This window comes from Manis pentadactyla, chromosome 11, assembly GCF_030020395.1.
Source record: "Manis pentadactyla isolate mManPen7 chromosome 11, mManPen7.hap1, whole genome shotgun sequence".
Lineage (NCBI taxonomy): Eukaryota > Metazoa > Chordata > Mammalia > Pholidota > Manidae > Manis > Manis pentadactyla.
The window spans coordinates 108,848,224-108,863,792 of NC_080029.1; the positions used below are offsets into that span (position 1 = coordinate 108,848,224).

Here is a 15,569-nt window from a genome sequence, read left to right on the forward strand (position 1 = left end):
AAAATAATACCAAAAAAAAAAATCCTGCTTTAAGAACTGCCTTTCCCAGAAACTTTCCAGGTGCTTCATTCTGGGTGAGGGTCAGCTCGGCTGTGGACCCCCAAGCACCCTGCCTGTGTCTTCTCAGTCACGGCCCTTATCCTTTCCCAGGGTCGGTATGACTTGCTCTTCAGATTCCCAGTGCTTTGCTCAGTCGCATAGAAGGCATGTCTGCTGGAAAAATTAATAAGTCAGTGAATGAGTAAGTAAATGACCGAGGTCCTATATTACCTAGACTTTAAAAATATTCCTAACCATGTATGAGTTCATTCATATCTATTACAACAAAGATGATCCGTCAAGCCCAAGATGGTTCCCCAAAGCTCAAGAATCCAGGGTAAAATCTGAAATCTGGCAAACTCTCTGATATAGAAACCTTAAACTTAATAGGAACATTTTTCCTTTTCTGACCAAACTCCTTGCTAATTCTTGAATTAATCAATCTTTAGAAATGTACTTGAAAGTATGATAAGCCTTGGGCTATAATGGATTGTAGCTGGGAAAGTTCCAATTTGTCCTCAACTACTGCTTAAAAATAACAGCCACCCCCACAGACAGGTTTCCCTGACAAGGTCTCACCTGGTTTCTCATTCATACAAAGCTGATGGTTCAACTACAGATCAGCAAGGGGGAGGAGGGGCGAGTGCTGGTGATCATCCCTAAATGCTTAGCCCATTTCCTCACTGTGATTTCAGGGACCCAAGAAAGCCCTCTTGGACCTGAACCACTCTCCATTTTCTAACTCCTCTCATTCCTGTAATAGGAGAAACAAAGCTTTCATTCCAAGATAAGGCCTACCCTACAAACTCACCTCCAGAAAGGGGACCTGGGCAACAACCATACCAAGGTTTAAACAACATCCCACAGATCCTGAAAGTCAAGGCCCTGCAGAGACCAGAAAGGGAAGTGTGGTTGACTTCAGTCCATTCTTGACCCGTCCCAGTTTTGCCCTGAGCTTGCCTAGCTTTCAGGCTGACGCGAGCTATTTAATGGTGGAATCGTTGGGTTTGGATTTCACCTAAAGTGGCTCTTGGTTCGTTCTCCTCTTACACGATACTATGGAGAACAAGACTGAGCGGCCTGATCAGGGACACAGACCTGGAACAGCACAAATACAAGAGAGGACTGGCAAAGGGGAAAGTGTGCTTTTCTGTTTTAGGAAACCTGCTGACATAAGGAATGCTTCTGTTTTTCTGCAGAAATGCTGCCTTCAGTGGACAAAATTCAGTAACAATCAAGCTAATTGAATGCACAAATGTAATATTTTTCCAGGGCACCTCCAATTTAATGCTTGATGAAATCGTGTCTTTCGCATATATTTACAAAAGCTTTTCTTCATCCAGAAATGTCTGTTAAAATTGCTTATAGATGCTGAGATAGCAAATCACTCTTCTAATGTAATGAGATAAGTCATCTCTATAAACTTTGCTTGCTCAAATGTACTTGCATAAAAGAAATCAGGCTACAGGCTTTTTTCAATAAATAGAATGAACAACTGGAACTTGATGGCTATAGCATGTTCTGCCTCATTGCTAAGGGATGTTTAAAATTGCCCTCTCTCTCTCTCTAGCAGTTTTCATTTTGGTAGTTGACAGGAAAAGGAGGTCAAATAAACTGATGTGGATAAGAAGCCAAAGCCATTTGTCAAAACATGGGGAAAGGCCTGGAGACTGGAGTCATTTAAAGGCTAAAAATTGATTTAAAAGACTTCTGTCTTCAAATCATTTTTCTTGCTAAATGTAGCCACTTTGTGAGCAGGTTTTCCCTGCTTTAGCTATCTTTAGTAATAATTTACACTGTACGAACTTCCCATGCTGGGAAGATGCATATGCATAGCCCAGTAAAATAGGTCCAGGGATCCATGGAAAAAACGAGGCCTTGAGAGGTTTATCCATCTGTTTCCAAATACAATTTCTTCTCTTTAATCTGGAAGTCAACTCTGTGACAAAAGGCCTAATAAGGCCATCTCACATACACCGAGGGTCACCACACAGGGCTGCCAAGTATGGCCACTCGGGTTGTGCTGCCAAGTATGGCCACTCGGGTTGTGCACTGCACAACTCCAGGGGAGATACAATTCACAGACACTAAAATGAAGGGTACCATCTGGAGTTGTGCAATGTAACAGCCCCACCATGCAGGTTGGGGGAAAAAAATCACCATCTTGTTCACAGTCATAGTTCGGTAAGTTTCCCTGACTACACTGCATGCATGGCCTTTTAAATCCTCAAAGAATAAAATCAAAGTTCTTATTATCAGCTGACAAACGTTAAAGCCTGTCTGGTGTTCTTTTCCTTGTCTTAACAAAGTAAAACTGGGAGAATATTCACATCTCCAGATGGTTCTCTTTACTTCAAGAAATGGGTTTGGACATTTTGACAGAGGACAGGCTGGAATCCTGAGACCAAACACAGGGCTGCCAAGTATGGCCACTCGGGTTGTGCTGCCAAGTATGGCCACTCGGGTTGTGCACTGCACAACTCCAGGGGAGATACAATTCACAGACACTAAAATGAAGGGTACCATCTGGAGTTGTGCAATGTAACAGCCCCACCATGCAGGTTGGGGGAAAAAAATCACCATCTTGTTCACAGTCATAGTTCGGTAAGTTTCCCTGACTACACTGCATGCATGGCCTTTTAAATCCTCAAAGAATAAAATCAAAGTTCTTATTATCAGCTGACAAACGTTAAAGCCTGTCTGGTGTTCTTTTCCTTGTCTTAACAAAGTAAAACTGGGAGAATATTCACATCTCCAGATGGTTCTCTTTACTTCAAGAAATGGGTTTGGACATTTTGACAGAGGACAGGCTGGAATCCTGAGACCAAACTCCAAGTGCCCTTTCCATCAGTTTTGGAATACACTAAACGACCGTTCCTCCGCCAGGGCGGAGACAGCAGGCAGCGTTTGGGACGGTTCTCTGGGAGCCAGTCTGCCTTTTGGATTTTTAAAACCTCGTGCCTGATCGAGGGTCCCGACCCACCAGAGCGCTGGCCAGGCCACCCGGAGCACAGCAGGAGCAGAAGCCTGCCCACACTCCCGCTACACAGCCTCGTCTTCTTCCACCACCTTCCCTTTGTGGCCTGAGACATTCTACGGATGGGAGGAAATAAAGCCAAGATAGTTCCTGATGTGAAGCATTGTTCTTGACAGCTTCTGCCCAGTCCTATCAATTCTGAGTTCAACACTGTAATTTGGGGTTAAACAGAAAGGTCCTGCTTTTTATACAGTTCCTTGAACTCTGCCCCACGCACATGGAAGACTATTTTGGGATTTGGGCATCAGTTCTAGTGTCCAAGGGGAATAATTTGAGACATTCTATTTTTGCATAACTTGCTCCTTAGAGAATTCTCAGTGGACTTACAGGCAGTTTATGGGCCACTCAAGAGCTATGCTCCATCTGAGTTTCGAGCTAAAGTTTGCCAAAAGATCAAAATAGTAAATCAGTCAGCCCACAGATTTATTTTGCTTGGTCAACATGGTATTAACTGAACTTGAATGCTTAAAATGGGGCATTTCTCCACTCCCTGAATCTGTCCAACACATTTCACACATTTATTTACGTTAACCTGCCTAGTCCCTGCAGACTATTGAGTGGGCCCTACATCACGCAGGGGTCAAGAACCAGCTGTTGACGCGTCATCCTGACAAGGGAAGTAGAGTGTAAGGGTTTGGGGACAGTCAAGTCCCCCTGCCCCCAGCCCTACCCGTCCCAGGGGAAATACCTTTACAACACTGTCCGCAGCATCGTGGGCTCGTAGCCGATAAACAGCACCTTTACGTGATGAACAGAGATAGAGACATAGACCCACTCACACCCACGCGTATTTTTGCAGGGAGACCAGAAACAGGCGACTCTAGGGAAGGCAGCTGGCTGGGGGGAGAGGAGTGGGAATGAGACCTGATTTCTCTGCATAGTCTTTGCACCTTTGGCAATGCCCCCCAGGTGTGGATCACCTGCTGTCCGTTACGAGAGAACCACAGGAGCCTGGGTGGCGAGCCTCCTCCCAGATCTAACACCTCACCTTAGGCTGAGGTCAGGTCACATAAGCAGCTGCAATGCTTCCCTCTCTCCTGGGTCCTTTTCTCAATCCTCCCAGCCACACACAACCATGTCTTGGTGCCCGCCATCCCCTTTGTTCACCTTCTTTACAGAAATGCTGCAGCCTAACTCACTGACAGCTGAGTCCTTGAGTTTGGGACAGAATGTTCCTTATTTCTGGAAGTCTAATGGTTTACAGAAATATGTGCAATACTTGCTAAACAGAGTCTCATTTGCTAAACCCCTCTTCCCAGTTTTGAGGCCATATCACTGATGATTGTTTTCACCCAATTTACCTGTAATAAGAGAAGCAGATGGGGGTGCCACTCAGGGACTCCTCCCCTCCCCTCGTCACTACCACGCCCTTGGCACACATGGCTGCCCAACGGATCTTTCTCTCATAATGAAATGGTCTCTGCCTGAGCTGTCCAATATACTGGCTGCTGACCACATGTGGGTAGTGAGCATTCGGAATATGGATGATGAGACTGAGAAACTGATTTTATTTCATTTAACTTGATTAAAACGTAAATCGCCACATCTGCATAGCAGCTACTCTATCAGACAGCTCGGTTCTACAGCTTCTCCCTCTGGGACACGCCTTCCCAGCTGAGCGACGCAGCCCTATGCGTGTCTGATTTTTGAACAACTGAATTGAAACTGAGGTCAACAAAGTACTCATTTCTAAAGTAAAAATTCCGTTTATTCATCTGCTTACGACAGTACACAAGAGGCAAGGTGTTTCACATCATAAATTTCACTTCCAACTCCTTGGAATGTTCATTTCTTTGGCTGAAAGGAGAAACTAGATGGGAAAGGCAGGCAATGCTTGGGTGATGCTGAAATAAGGACAGGGAGGGGGCGACGCTGATGTCACCCTCACAGGGATGGGCACAGGGAGCTGTTAGTCACAAGCTACTTCCTAGGGCCGTTAGCTGGAAGCGCGGAGCACCACCGCTCCCGGGCGCCGCCGACAGCCTCAGTCGTCCCCGCCGCAGAGGTACAGCAGCGCCTTCTGGTAATCGCCCTTGGTGTCCTGCTGTGAACGGCCAAAGCAAGGCAAGAAATTCAACATCAGGAAAAAGACCCAAATTCTGCAAGGACAGACAAGCCGTCCCAAAGCACACACAGCCTCTCCTGCCACTCACAGAGAGACACTACAGGACCCGCCCAGACCCTCTGGGAGTGCGGCCTCACGCACACACTCTCAAGTCACAGTATTACCACGAGGGCGGAGAGAACGTGAGGCTCTGGGGCTGACATGGGAGCGACCAGGACAAGCCTGCTTTTACGGAGTGAGGCCCTGAGGATGCCACCACTTTCCTCCCTGCCCTCCCGCTTCCAGGGAAGACAGGCACTTCCCTGCCTGACTGTGCTGCTCTGTGGATTCTCAAGGTCACGCGGGGATAGGCTGGTGAGGTGAGGGGACGCCTAAACTTTAAACGTGTGCTGTAATAAACCTGGGTATACCAAACCCACCTCTAAATTCATCCTGGGTAAACACGGACAGGACTGAAAACTTCTGCATCTTACTTTTAGAAAGATGCCTGTCTGAACTATATACCGTGTGACTGCCCTGAACGCAGTCACTCCTCATACATGACTGCTCCATCTCTCCAAAACGGAGACTACACTGATGGGAGAAGAGAGATGGGCATTCTGAGCAAGTAAATGCTGTCAGGCCTACCACAGGGGATTGATTCTTCAAGAAATGGAAACATAACAAAATATAAAAATTTAACTGATCGAAGTTTCTTCAAGATGTCAATAAGCCTTGCAGGATCATTGTCATGAACAGCAATTATCACTGTAGAATAGCAGATGTGGGAAATATAAAATATTTGACTGATTCTTTAAGACTCCAAGACAAATAAATAATGGCACCTTCAAAATAAATCCCTGATATTTGATGACTAGCATGTCTTCCCCAGTGAATCAGAAAGCTGAAAACCACCATTCTATCATCATTCTGACAGCGCACCTGCCCCGGGAACTTTGGGGCCCCCTGGATGGCCAGCACGTCACCGTGCGGCTTACCTGGATGTAGTAGTACAGGGACTTGCCGTACTTCCTCTTGAATTCAGACCTAATTTTCAACATGTCCACTTCACTGCGGGAGACCATGATTCTAATCAGGACCTTATCGCGAGTCCCCTTGCCCTGAAAGTTAAGTCAATGTTCCAAGTTACAATTCATGGACAACATTAATCATTAAAAGAGAATACAGTGCGTTTTCTTACACATAGAACTCTTATGGGTTCTTAATGCTGCCCTCTAAGAGACTGCACAGATAACAGTGAAACCACTCCCTTAAGAAGAATGTGCATCTTGGAATTCTAAACATGCCAGGATGAAATCAGCATGAACCCCCTTCTCTGTGCATTCAATAAATGCGTACTGAGTACCAACTACTGCAGAGCTCAGAACTGTGCAAGTTTACATACATAACAAGATCCAGGTTCTCAGGGACTTGGAGAACATGCCACCATGCATATGTTGTGGCTCTGGGCCATTCTGAACAGTACAAGCAATAATGACCACTGCGTTTACTTCTAGACCCTCAGACCAGAGGCACCAAGGAATGGGTCATATTTGATAAGGGACCTGAAGACAGAAGGGTGATCCTTCCGTGGACAAGGGGTGATATAGGAAGATGTGACAAGGGACTGGAAGCCGGAAAGAAAAAGGCACAGTTGGGGCATGGAAAATGGGATGGGAATGTGAGAAGAGACAGTCCATTTAACAGAGAATTACAAGGCTGGCTTTGGAGTCAGATAGACTCAAGCTCCAATCTGGCTATGCAACCTCAAGCAAACTGAAGCTTTCTGAGCTCCGGTCTCCTCAGCTATAAAGCAAATAATAACATAAGCTTCATAGGTGTTTTGGTAATGGTTTGAAATAAAGTAAACACCACATTGTCTACTGCATGGTGGTTGCTAAATAATGTCTCTCTTCCTTGCTTATGTTCACTCTGGGGTAACAGAAGGGAATTACTGAGAAATCTGAGCAGGAATCAGACACAATTACCATCTGGCATTTCCTTTCTACTGTGGCACTTTATTTTCTACCTGTACATGTTCATCTAGTTGGGAGAGACAGGAGATGGCGTTGTGGTTTTCTCACCTGTCAAACACAACTATGGCTGCCTAGTCCACTCCTGCACCCGCACAGTGGAGCACCTGCCTCCATCTGCTAGTCAAGGAGGCCGAGTTTGGGGCATAAAAGAAAAGCTTACTGTGGAAACACAAACCTCCCATCCAGGGGCCCTTACCTTCATGGAGTCATACAGTCGGTCAGCAAAATACAGGGGCTTGTTCTGGATACACTGCACTGTGGAGAGAAGAAAAGGGGTGAGCTACTCCCCTCTCCTCCACCTGTGGGGGCTGAGGCCCTGATCCCAGGGCACAAACAAGATGGCCTCACATTACAGGAATGGACTGCAAAATAACAAAGGCGGAGGGAAAACCAGGGATCCTCTGAAACACTCAACTCTGCTACGGCTTTGAATCAGGGGACTTGAGGGCTGCAGAAGCCCAAGTGGGTATGTGAGTTTCCCCAGGGGAGCCCTTTCTCTTATTATCTTATTCCTTCTAGGCAACTCTTGGTTTTACCAATTTAAACCCTTCTTCAGTTTCGTATCTTAAATTTATGCAGTGAAGATTATAAAACTACCCAAATCGTTGTAAAGAAACCACACCTCCAAACACACTTGAATTAATAGGACAGTCGTTCATTACTTCTGCTTCAGTGCAGTTTACTGAAAGCCCATGTCCGCCAGGGCTGGGGGACCACACTTGCTTACCCAGGTTGAGGAAAGCATTTTCCAGGTCTCCTTTGACCTCCTTCCTGATGCTTTCCAACATGTCATAAGGGCTGTAGCTCTTGTACCTGTCAAATACTAAGGAAAAGCAACAAATATATTATTTTAACAGAGCCACTAGTCAAAGCTGCCAATGATCACCCACACAGTTCCCGACCACAGTTTTTTAAAGAAATGAGGATAATCATAGCATCCCAGAGCTTAGGGGTTGCCAGGGTGGTCCAGAGCTGACACTGCACCAGTCGCCCTGGGACAGATGTACCAGGAACCTGTCCCAAATGGCACTGCCCAGGCCATGTATTTTGACCATCTTCATCTCAGCCCTGAGTGGAACCCGTTCTATCTAGAAGCCACGAGAAACAGTACATGGCACCCAGCAGAGTCCATTATTTCAACAAACATGGCAACATAAAATGATCCTAGGCAAGAAGGGGCAGCTGAAGCACCAAACATGTTAAGTATTTAAGGGGAAAAGAGGATCCAAAATGGGAGAGGATGGACTCGGTAAGGGAAAAGGGGTGAGATTATGGGGTACAAAGTGGAGAGTGAACTTTGTTCAGGAAGCCCCACGCCCAACCCAGACCCCGAGCAGCCCCAAGGGGACCCATTTTGGGCCCGAGGTGCTAGGACCTCCTCAGCACAGCCTGCACCTTTCTGCAGATGACACCTGCTCCGCTCGGTCATGATGCTGATCCACTTGGGAACATCCGTTCCTTTCCTCTTCACTCCAGCATCATAGAGATCCTACAAGCACAGCCAACTGGGAAAGTTAACTACTCCATCCAGTGAAGGTCATGAGAAAAAACAACAACCCAAAACCTACTCATTCAAGATGTCAAATGAGAAAGGAGACAGCACTGCAGGCATGGGCAAAAATGTTCTATTTAGGTCCCAAGTTCCCCAACAGCAGTATTTCTTAGGCACAGACAGATAGAGCAGGAGACTAGACTGCTCGTGAGGCTGGCGCTATACAAATCTCCTTCCTTGAACACTGAAGGAAGGACCAAGTATGTGTTCATAGTACAGAAGGACAGGCAAGTGCTTGTTAGCACATCCAGCCCTCTTGCCTTTGGCACTTTTAAAGGCAGATAAGCTACTGGTCATCTCCTGAAGGCAGCTCCAGGTCCGGTACCTGCACCCAAGCGTCTTAGAGACTCGGGAGGTGACAGAGCTGAAAAGGGATCTGATCCAAAATCCCTTTCAGTTTCTGGAAAATTTAGAGGCTACAAGTAATGCTAAGAATGCCAAGGAGGGGGAAGAAAGGTTCATGCAAGGATACTCATTCAGTGACCATCCACTATCTGGGAGTTGCAAAACCCAATTTCTATTGCTTTATTTAAAACCTTTCTCTACCTCTTGCTGTCTAAGTGGTGTGAGAAATATATTGAATTTTAAAATCAAAAAGAATTAAATTAACTTTGTTCTGCAGCTCTTATGGAATGCTTTGAGATAGCTGTCGGCCCTCTGGGAAAGGCATGTAGTTCATAGCAACCTGAATCAGCTGAACAAATAGTTCTCATGATTATAGGACTAAAACCAGCAAAAGTTCTCTGCAGCTAGACGGGCCTCGGCCACGCTTGCCTTCTCCCCAACGACAAGGGACAACAAGCCTTCCCTGTCCCTGGCTGTGCCTCCACCATCTTCTTTCCCTTTTCTGTGTTGCTCACTCTGTTGCTGGTCATTTGTGGAACACGCACCCCAGTGTGCATGGCTGTGTCACATCCTGCAGAAACTTGTGCTGCCACTGCACGCAAAGCCTAAACCAGCTTATGTGAGCCAGACACTGACCCTGTTTAAGGGAGCACCTTGTAAAAACTATTGCTCCCAGAAAGGGAAAATGAAGCCCAGATTCTCTGACCTGCCTTCCTTCCACTCCCACTGACTGTGGGCTAGACCCAGTGACTCATTTCTCATGAATGGAGTATGACAGCAGCGACAGTGTGTGACTGCGATTAGGTCCCGGAAGGCACATGGCTTCCTCTTGGCTTTCTCTCGTGGATCACCTGTTCTGGGAAAAGCCAGCTGCCCTGCGGTGAGGACACTCCAGCAAACCCTTAGAGGGGCCCCTGTGGAGAGCTACGAATGCCTCCTGCCAGCAGTCAGTCATGTGCGTGGCGATCCGGAGGAGACCCTCCTGACGCTGCCGGGTGCTCACACGGTGCAGCCCGCGTCCACATAGTGTCTCCAACCTCAAACGAGAGATTCTGAGCCAGTACCCACCCAGCTAAGCCACTGTCTAATTCCTGGCCCACAGAATCAGAGATATAATAAATATTTGTTGTTTTAAGCCACTAATTTTGGGGTAATTTATTACACAGGACAATAATTACTATACAGACTATCCAGAGACTTACTAGGAAACAGAAACGCAATCCAAAAGCCTGGCACTCACCCGGGCATCTTGGTCAATCAGTTCGTAATCAATGACAGAGCCATCCTCTGCTCTTCTGCCCTACAGAAGAAAGCAATTAGGAACATGAAATATATTTCTTTATGTGTTTTAAAACTGAAAATGTTATTTTTCCCCAACTCACGTATGCCACTATTTAATTTACTGAAACATCCCCTTAGAGTTGATCTTCACCCTGAAGTCTAGACAAGACCAAGGACTGACGGGTACAAAAACAGAGGCAGCAAACCTCGCCATCGCCCCTCCCTCCTTGGTGCCCAGTGCTGGGCCATGCACCGTACAGGACTCCCCTACCCCCAAAAGGAAAAAAAGCTAATGATAATTATTTAGTTCCTTCCCTCGACGAGTTTACAATCCAAATGGAGAAATAAGCATGGATCAAAAAGTAAAACAACACAGTAATCCATGGCTCTAAAAAGACATGAAATGCAAAATAAGGGAGAACTGTGTCAGACACTAGAGCTAGCCTGCGAAGTCTGTGGACAATGGCGACAGCTGAGGTGAACCCTGAAGGATGCATCAGATGAGGCTGGCAAAGGGGTGAGGGGAGCCATTTCACAAAGGAGGAACAGTACAGGGGGGCTGAGCCCACGCCAGGTGAGTGAGGTGCTGCCCAGCTGCAGCAACAGATGAACAGGGGGGAAATCCTGGGGAGGAAGATTATGTTAGGGAGGGCCAGGGTACACAGAACTTTTAAAGGCATTTGAGAGTTTGATTTGATGCAGCACAAATGGTTTTTGATCAGGGGAGTAAAATGGTAAAAGTGACTTCAGAAAGATGGGTGGATGGCGGTTCACAGGGTAAGTGCCAGAGAGGCGAGCCCAGGAGGGCAGTATGGCTGTGGAGATGTGAGGGAGCTGGATGCAGCCTGCCAATCGATCATGTCCTCGGGGTTCCTGCAGAGAATACCTTCTCTCCCCTCTCTGGCATGCAGGCATTCAATTGCACACTGGTCAGAACTCAGACTACTCAAAAGGGAAATGCCTTTCATCCACGTTAATGTGTTAATGTTAGCAAGTCAGCAGACTCCTCCCCTCTAGGCAAAGGACTACCTGGGCAAGTTGTCTCATGAGAAATGAGAGAAGGTGAAAAAACAAGAGTCACTTTCTATTGGGTCCTATGTGGCCACAGATAGGGACAAAGTGACCTTCCTCAAGACACACGGTGACGGCTGGCACATAAATCCAGGCCAGGACTTGAGAGCTGCCTGTTCTTCCTCTGGCCCCAAAGCCCACTTGACCGTGCGGTTTTGCAGGATAAGAAATCCTATTATACAGAAATGACAACTCGGCAGGGACAGTGCAAACCCACTGTCAGGAATGCAGCTGGAATTTCTGATGCAGACCCAGAGGATTGAGTTAATTTGCTCCCAAGTATAAAACGAGGTATGCCACTTGCCATGGGAGGAAGCAGGGACAAAGAAGTAAGCTGGAAACCAACCTTTGCGAGGGCAACCATCAGCTTGCGGAAGTCACCGGAGGTGTCAGAAACAATGTCCTTCTCCAGATCGGTCTTGTACACTTGGAAAACACCACATCTGGTTTAATACTTCCTGCTTGTGCATGCAGCCAGCCACCCACCCACACCAACAGCCCCTGTCCCACTCAGCCTCAAAAACCAGAAACAGCTGTGGCAGCATGGATGTATCCGCCCAACTGTAGGCAGATTCTCTAAAATGACTTGACTCTCACAAAATGAGTCAGCGTTACTATCAGTCACAAGGGACAGACAGAGCCGGGTCAAATGAGGTATCCCCAAGCTCACCTCTGACAAGTGACCTCTTCTGTATGTAAAATGCAGATTCTCACCCTTCTTGACTATGAATACTCATTTTGAATATCAAAAACTTTGGTGGGCTACACACACGTACACATATACACACACATATTTCTTACCCACTGATTGAAAAAATGCACAGTGGCAAAAACTACTAAGAATTAAATAGTACTTATGAATGGATTTGTGTTTTATTATTCAAAATAGCACCGGTATTGAAACATAGCACACATACACATGCAAACTGTGCATTTAGTCTACCCACAGCCCCCTCTGGTGCTTGGGGCACATAGATCCATGTGCCTCTTGCAGCAATTATCCACAGTCCAGAGTTGGGGACGTCCTAAGCAGAGACAGGACAGCACCCAATACATGAAATCCATGTATAATACTTTCTTAATCTTCCCATCAGATTTTTTTTTTTTAATTAGTTTTCTCCTTTCCCTCCTGTCTATCCTTTTGCAGAGGTTCTAGTGAAATATGATCACCAAATCCCAGGCCATAAGAAGGTGGAGAAGGGCCTGGGCCATGACAAACCCCTGGTTGGTCCCTGTGGCAGGCATTTTTGCCTATATAATCTGGGCATCCTGTGACCCCCCCTAGCCCAGACAGCCACGACAGGGTCACAGCAACTGGGCTGAGAAGCTCATGACAGAACGAGGGCTACTCACTTTCCTTGTACACTCTGTTAATTTCCTGCAGCTCCTGGTTGGTCCTCGAGCAGATGATCTCAATGAGGGAGTCCTCATCAGTCCCCAGCCCCTGTGAAGCAGGCAGCATGGACATCAGCCAGGGAAGTCCTCCTAGTCATTAGCCTACTTCTCTATCTCGATCATGTAAATTGCAAACATGGATTGGGTCTGTTAGCATGCTCCTTTCTACAGTCCTACTGAGGGACTCTGTACTGTATTCCTCAGCATAAGGTAATGGTATCTTCTGTTCTTTTAAAAAATGGCTTCACCAGAATATAATATGGTGCATGTTTGAGCTCAAGTATATTTTATTTTATACACACACACACACACACACACACACACACACACACATATTTTTTAAGGGGAAGAAACAAGCAATGGAATATACCAAAATGTTCAAAGGGGTTGCCTTTTGGTTTAGGTTTACAAAAAGCAAACCTTCCAGTTCTTCCATTTTCCTGTATTTTCCAAATTCTATAATCATCCACTATTTTAATAGATGGGAAATAATTTTCTTTGTTAAATAATTCTGCTCAGCAATTTTAAAAAAAGGAATATAGAGATTTTATGTTGTCATTTGCAGCCAGCATCATGAGATTGGAGCAAGTCTTTTTTTACCAGGGAAAGGTATAGATAAAATTTTTAGCTTCACCTCTTTGAAATGTAAAATTTGGGTTAATGTTAAAAATTTCATTCTTGTACTTGCATTTTTGCTGGATTACTATGTGCTCTTTAGGCACTTTAGGGAAGCAAAAGGAAATAATGAAGTTCCAAATAAACCTAGACACCTACTTTTTATTAAGGAATAAGAATCTGATGTGCGATGCATTCAAATTTAACATATACACTTTTGAGCATGCCAGATAGCTTGAAAGGACTCAATGAAACATATGTTTCAAAGCTGGCTTCATGATCAAAGTCAAGATTTAATGATCAGGATTCCCTAATACTTGTGTTTCCAAATATGGAAATATTACTTTGAACTAAGTATAATTATAACTGCTTAAAATGTAAATCAATTATAAGGTGTTAATACAATAAGAAACTTACTCATACCCATGAAGAGTACGTCAGCATTAATTAAACGTATTAGTTTATATTACCCTGAAAAGTGGGTTGTGTAATATAAACTAAGCCTCAGGTTCATGGTTAGCTCTGAATTTTATTCTTAATTTAATCTATGAGCCAATTCCTCTTCTTCCAGAGTTTTAAATCATCATTTGTAGAGGTTCTGGCAAAGCCAAAATTTCTTCCCTTCTTGGCTGAAGGTCTGTACGACATTCCATACAAATATTATAGAATGACTATGGAGTGTCTTCAAATATATTAGGGGAGTTTTTCAATCTCAAGGATGACAACAATATATCTAAAAATAACTTACACATTAGAAGAAACACTATATCCCAACACTGTTGAAGGGTAAATACAATAGCAATGTAAGATTTGTTTTCTTCCATCAGTGATATTATACCAGGGTTAATATCTGAGAATTCTAATGGTGCTTTTTTCTCTATACTGAAAGGTGACCGTGACAATTTCCAAAACTTGGCCCACGCTTTCCACAGATTGTCCACAATTCCTGTCACAAGGGCAACTTCTACTGTAACATCTGGCAGATACTGCCACTGGTATTGCCAGAAGTCAAAACAGATTTTTTTTTTAAAGCATAGTTCAGTGAATATCACTTCAAGCTTTACGGATTTCAAAAGGGTACTCAGCTGTGATAGCTAATGGATGAGCTGGCACAAGGTCAAAGATTTAGCAGTCAAAGCACCTTTGACTGGGCCCAATTACAATGGTGACTGACAGCTCAAACAGGTCTATTTCAAGACACTCATACCTAGTACCTGATACTAGTAAAACTGCATGATCACAACTAAATGGATTCTTGATGAAAATACAATAAACTGATTTGAAGTGATGATGGTCAGAAGAAACTTAGGAGAGGTCAACTCATTTATGGCTCAAAGATCCCAAGACTCAGTTTTCAGGAGTGTTCTTGGAATCAAGCAGGATCATTAAGTGCTGCTGACATTTTATCATTCTTACTTATACTTTCCCTGCAATAGATCCTATTTAGGGAACTCAGAACACGTCCACTCAAATAAGTTGGGCACAGTTTGGGCCAAGCTGGAGAACAGAAGGAGGAAAGATTTCAAAACAAATCTTTCAGCAGCCCTGAGCTATCAAATTCTGGGCTCTGGAAATGCCTAGTGTGTGAAGCTGCCTCACTCTCAAGGTGCCCTCTGGGGAAAGGGATGACAACTGTACTGTGACATTAGCTCTGGTGACAGGCCTCCAACTTGGCCTCTTCATAATTCAGAAACAGTGGCATCACAGGAAACACATCCGGACTCAGAATACAAATTTCAACTGCAGCTCTCCCCCTATTCCCAAGGCTTTACACAGTTTTATCAGCAGGGGGCAGTATCAGATTATTCAAAGCATTGCAGGCATACACTAGGAAAAGGGTTCTATGCTTTGCTATAACATGCATTTATGTTGATGCATCTATTCATTTATATAATACATGATGTTTTAGGTATGCACAAAACTCAGGAGGTTTCTAACCTGGAATTTCTACTATCTAACTTATGCTAAAATTGCAAAACAACATTACAAAAAACAAAAAAACAAAAAAACGAAAGATCATATGGACTATGATACTTTGAACAAAACACAAGTACTGTTCATGATCTGATGGACTGTGATTTTAAATGTTCTGATTTGGACCAAATTTGAATCAAACAATAGTGCTGATAAGAGGTCAGAAGAAGAAATACCCAA

General features: G+C 44.8%; 1 protein-coding gene across 1 annotated transcript in view; it reads right to left on the reverse strand.

Moving 5' to 3' along the window:
• Positions 1–4,759: 4,759 nt before the first annotated feature.
• ANXA2 (annexin A2) overlaps positions 4,760–15,569 on the reverse strand; it is a 51,710-nt gene continuing 40,900 nt past the window's right edge. Inside the window, exons 6-13 of the mRNA XM_036903039.2 lie at positions 12,759–12,849; positions 11,752–11,831; positions 10,294–10,353; positions 8,552–8,645; positions 7,884–7,979; positions 7,353–7,411; positions 6,119–6,241; positions 4,760–5,120 (exon numbers count right to left, since the gene is read on the reverse strand). Of these exons, the coding sequence (XP_036758934.1) occupies positions 5,061–5,120; positions 6,119–6,241; positions 7,353–7,411; positions 7,884–7,979; positions 8,552–8,645; positions 10,294–10,353; positions 11,752–11,831; positions 12,759–12,849 (663 nt within the window). The 3' untranslated portion in view covers positions 4,760–5,060. The remainder of the gene's footprint in view (positions 5,121–6,118; positions 6,242–7,352; positions 7,412–7,883; positions 7,980–8,551; positions 8,646–10,293; positions 10,354–11,751; positions 11,832–12,758; positions 12,850–15,569) is intronic.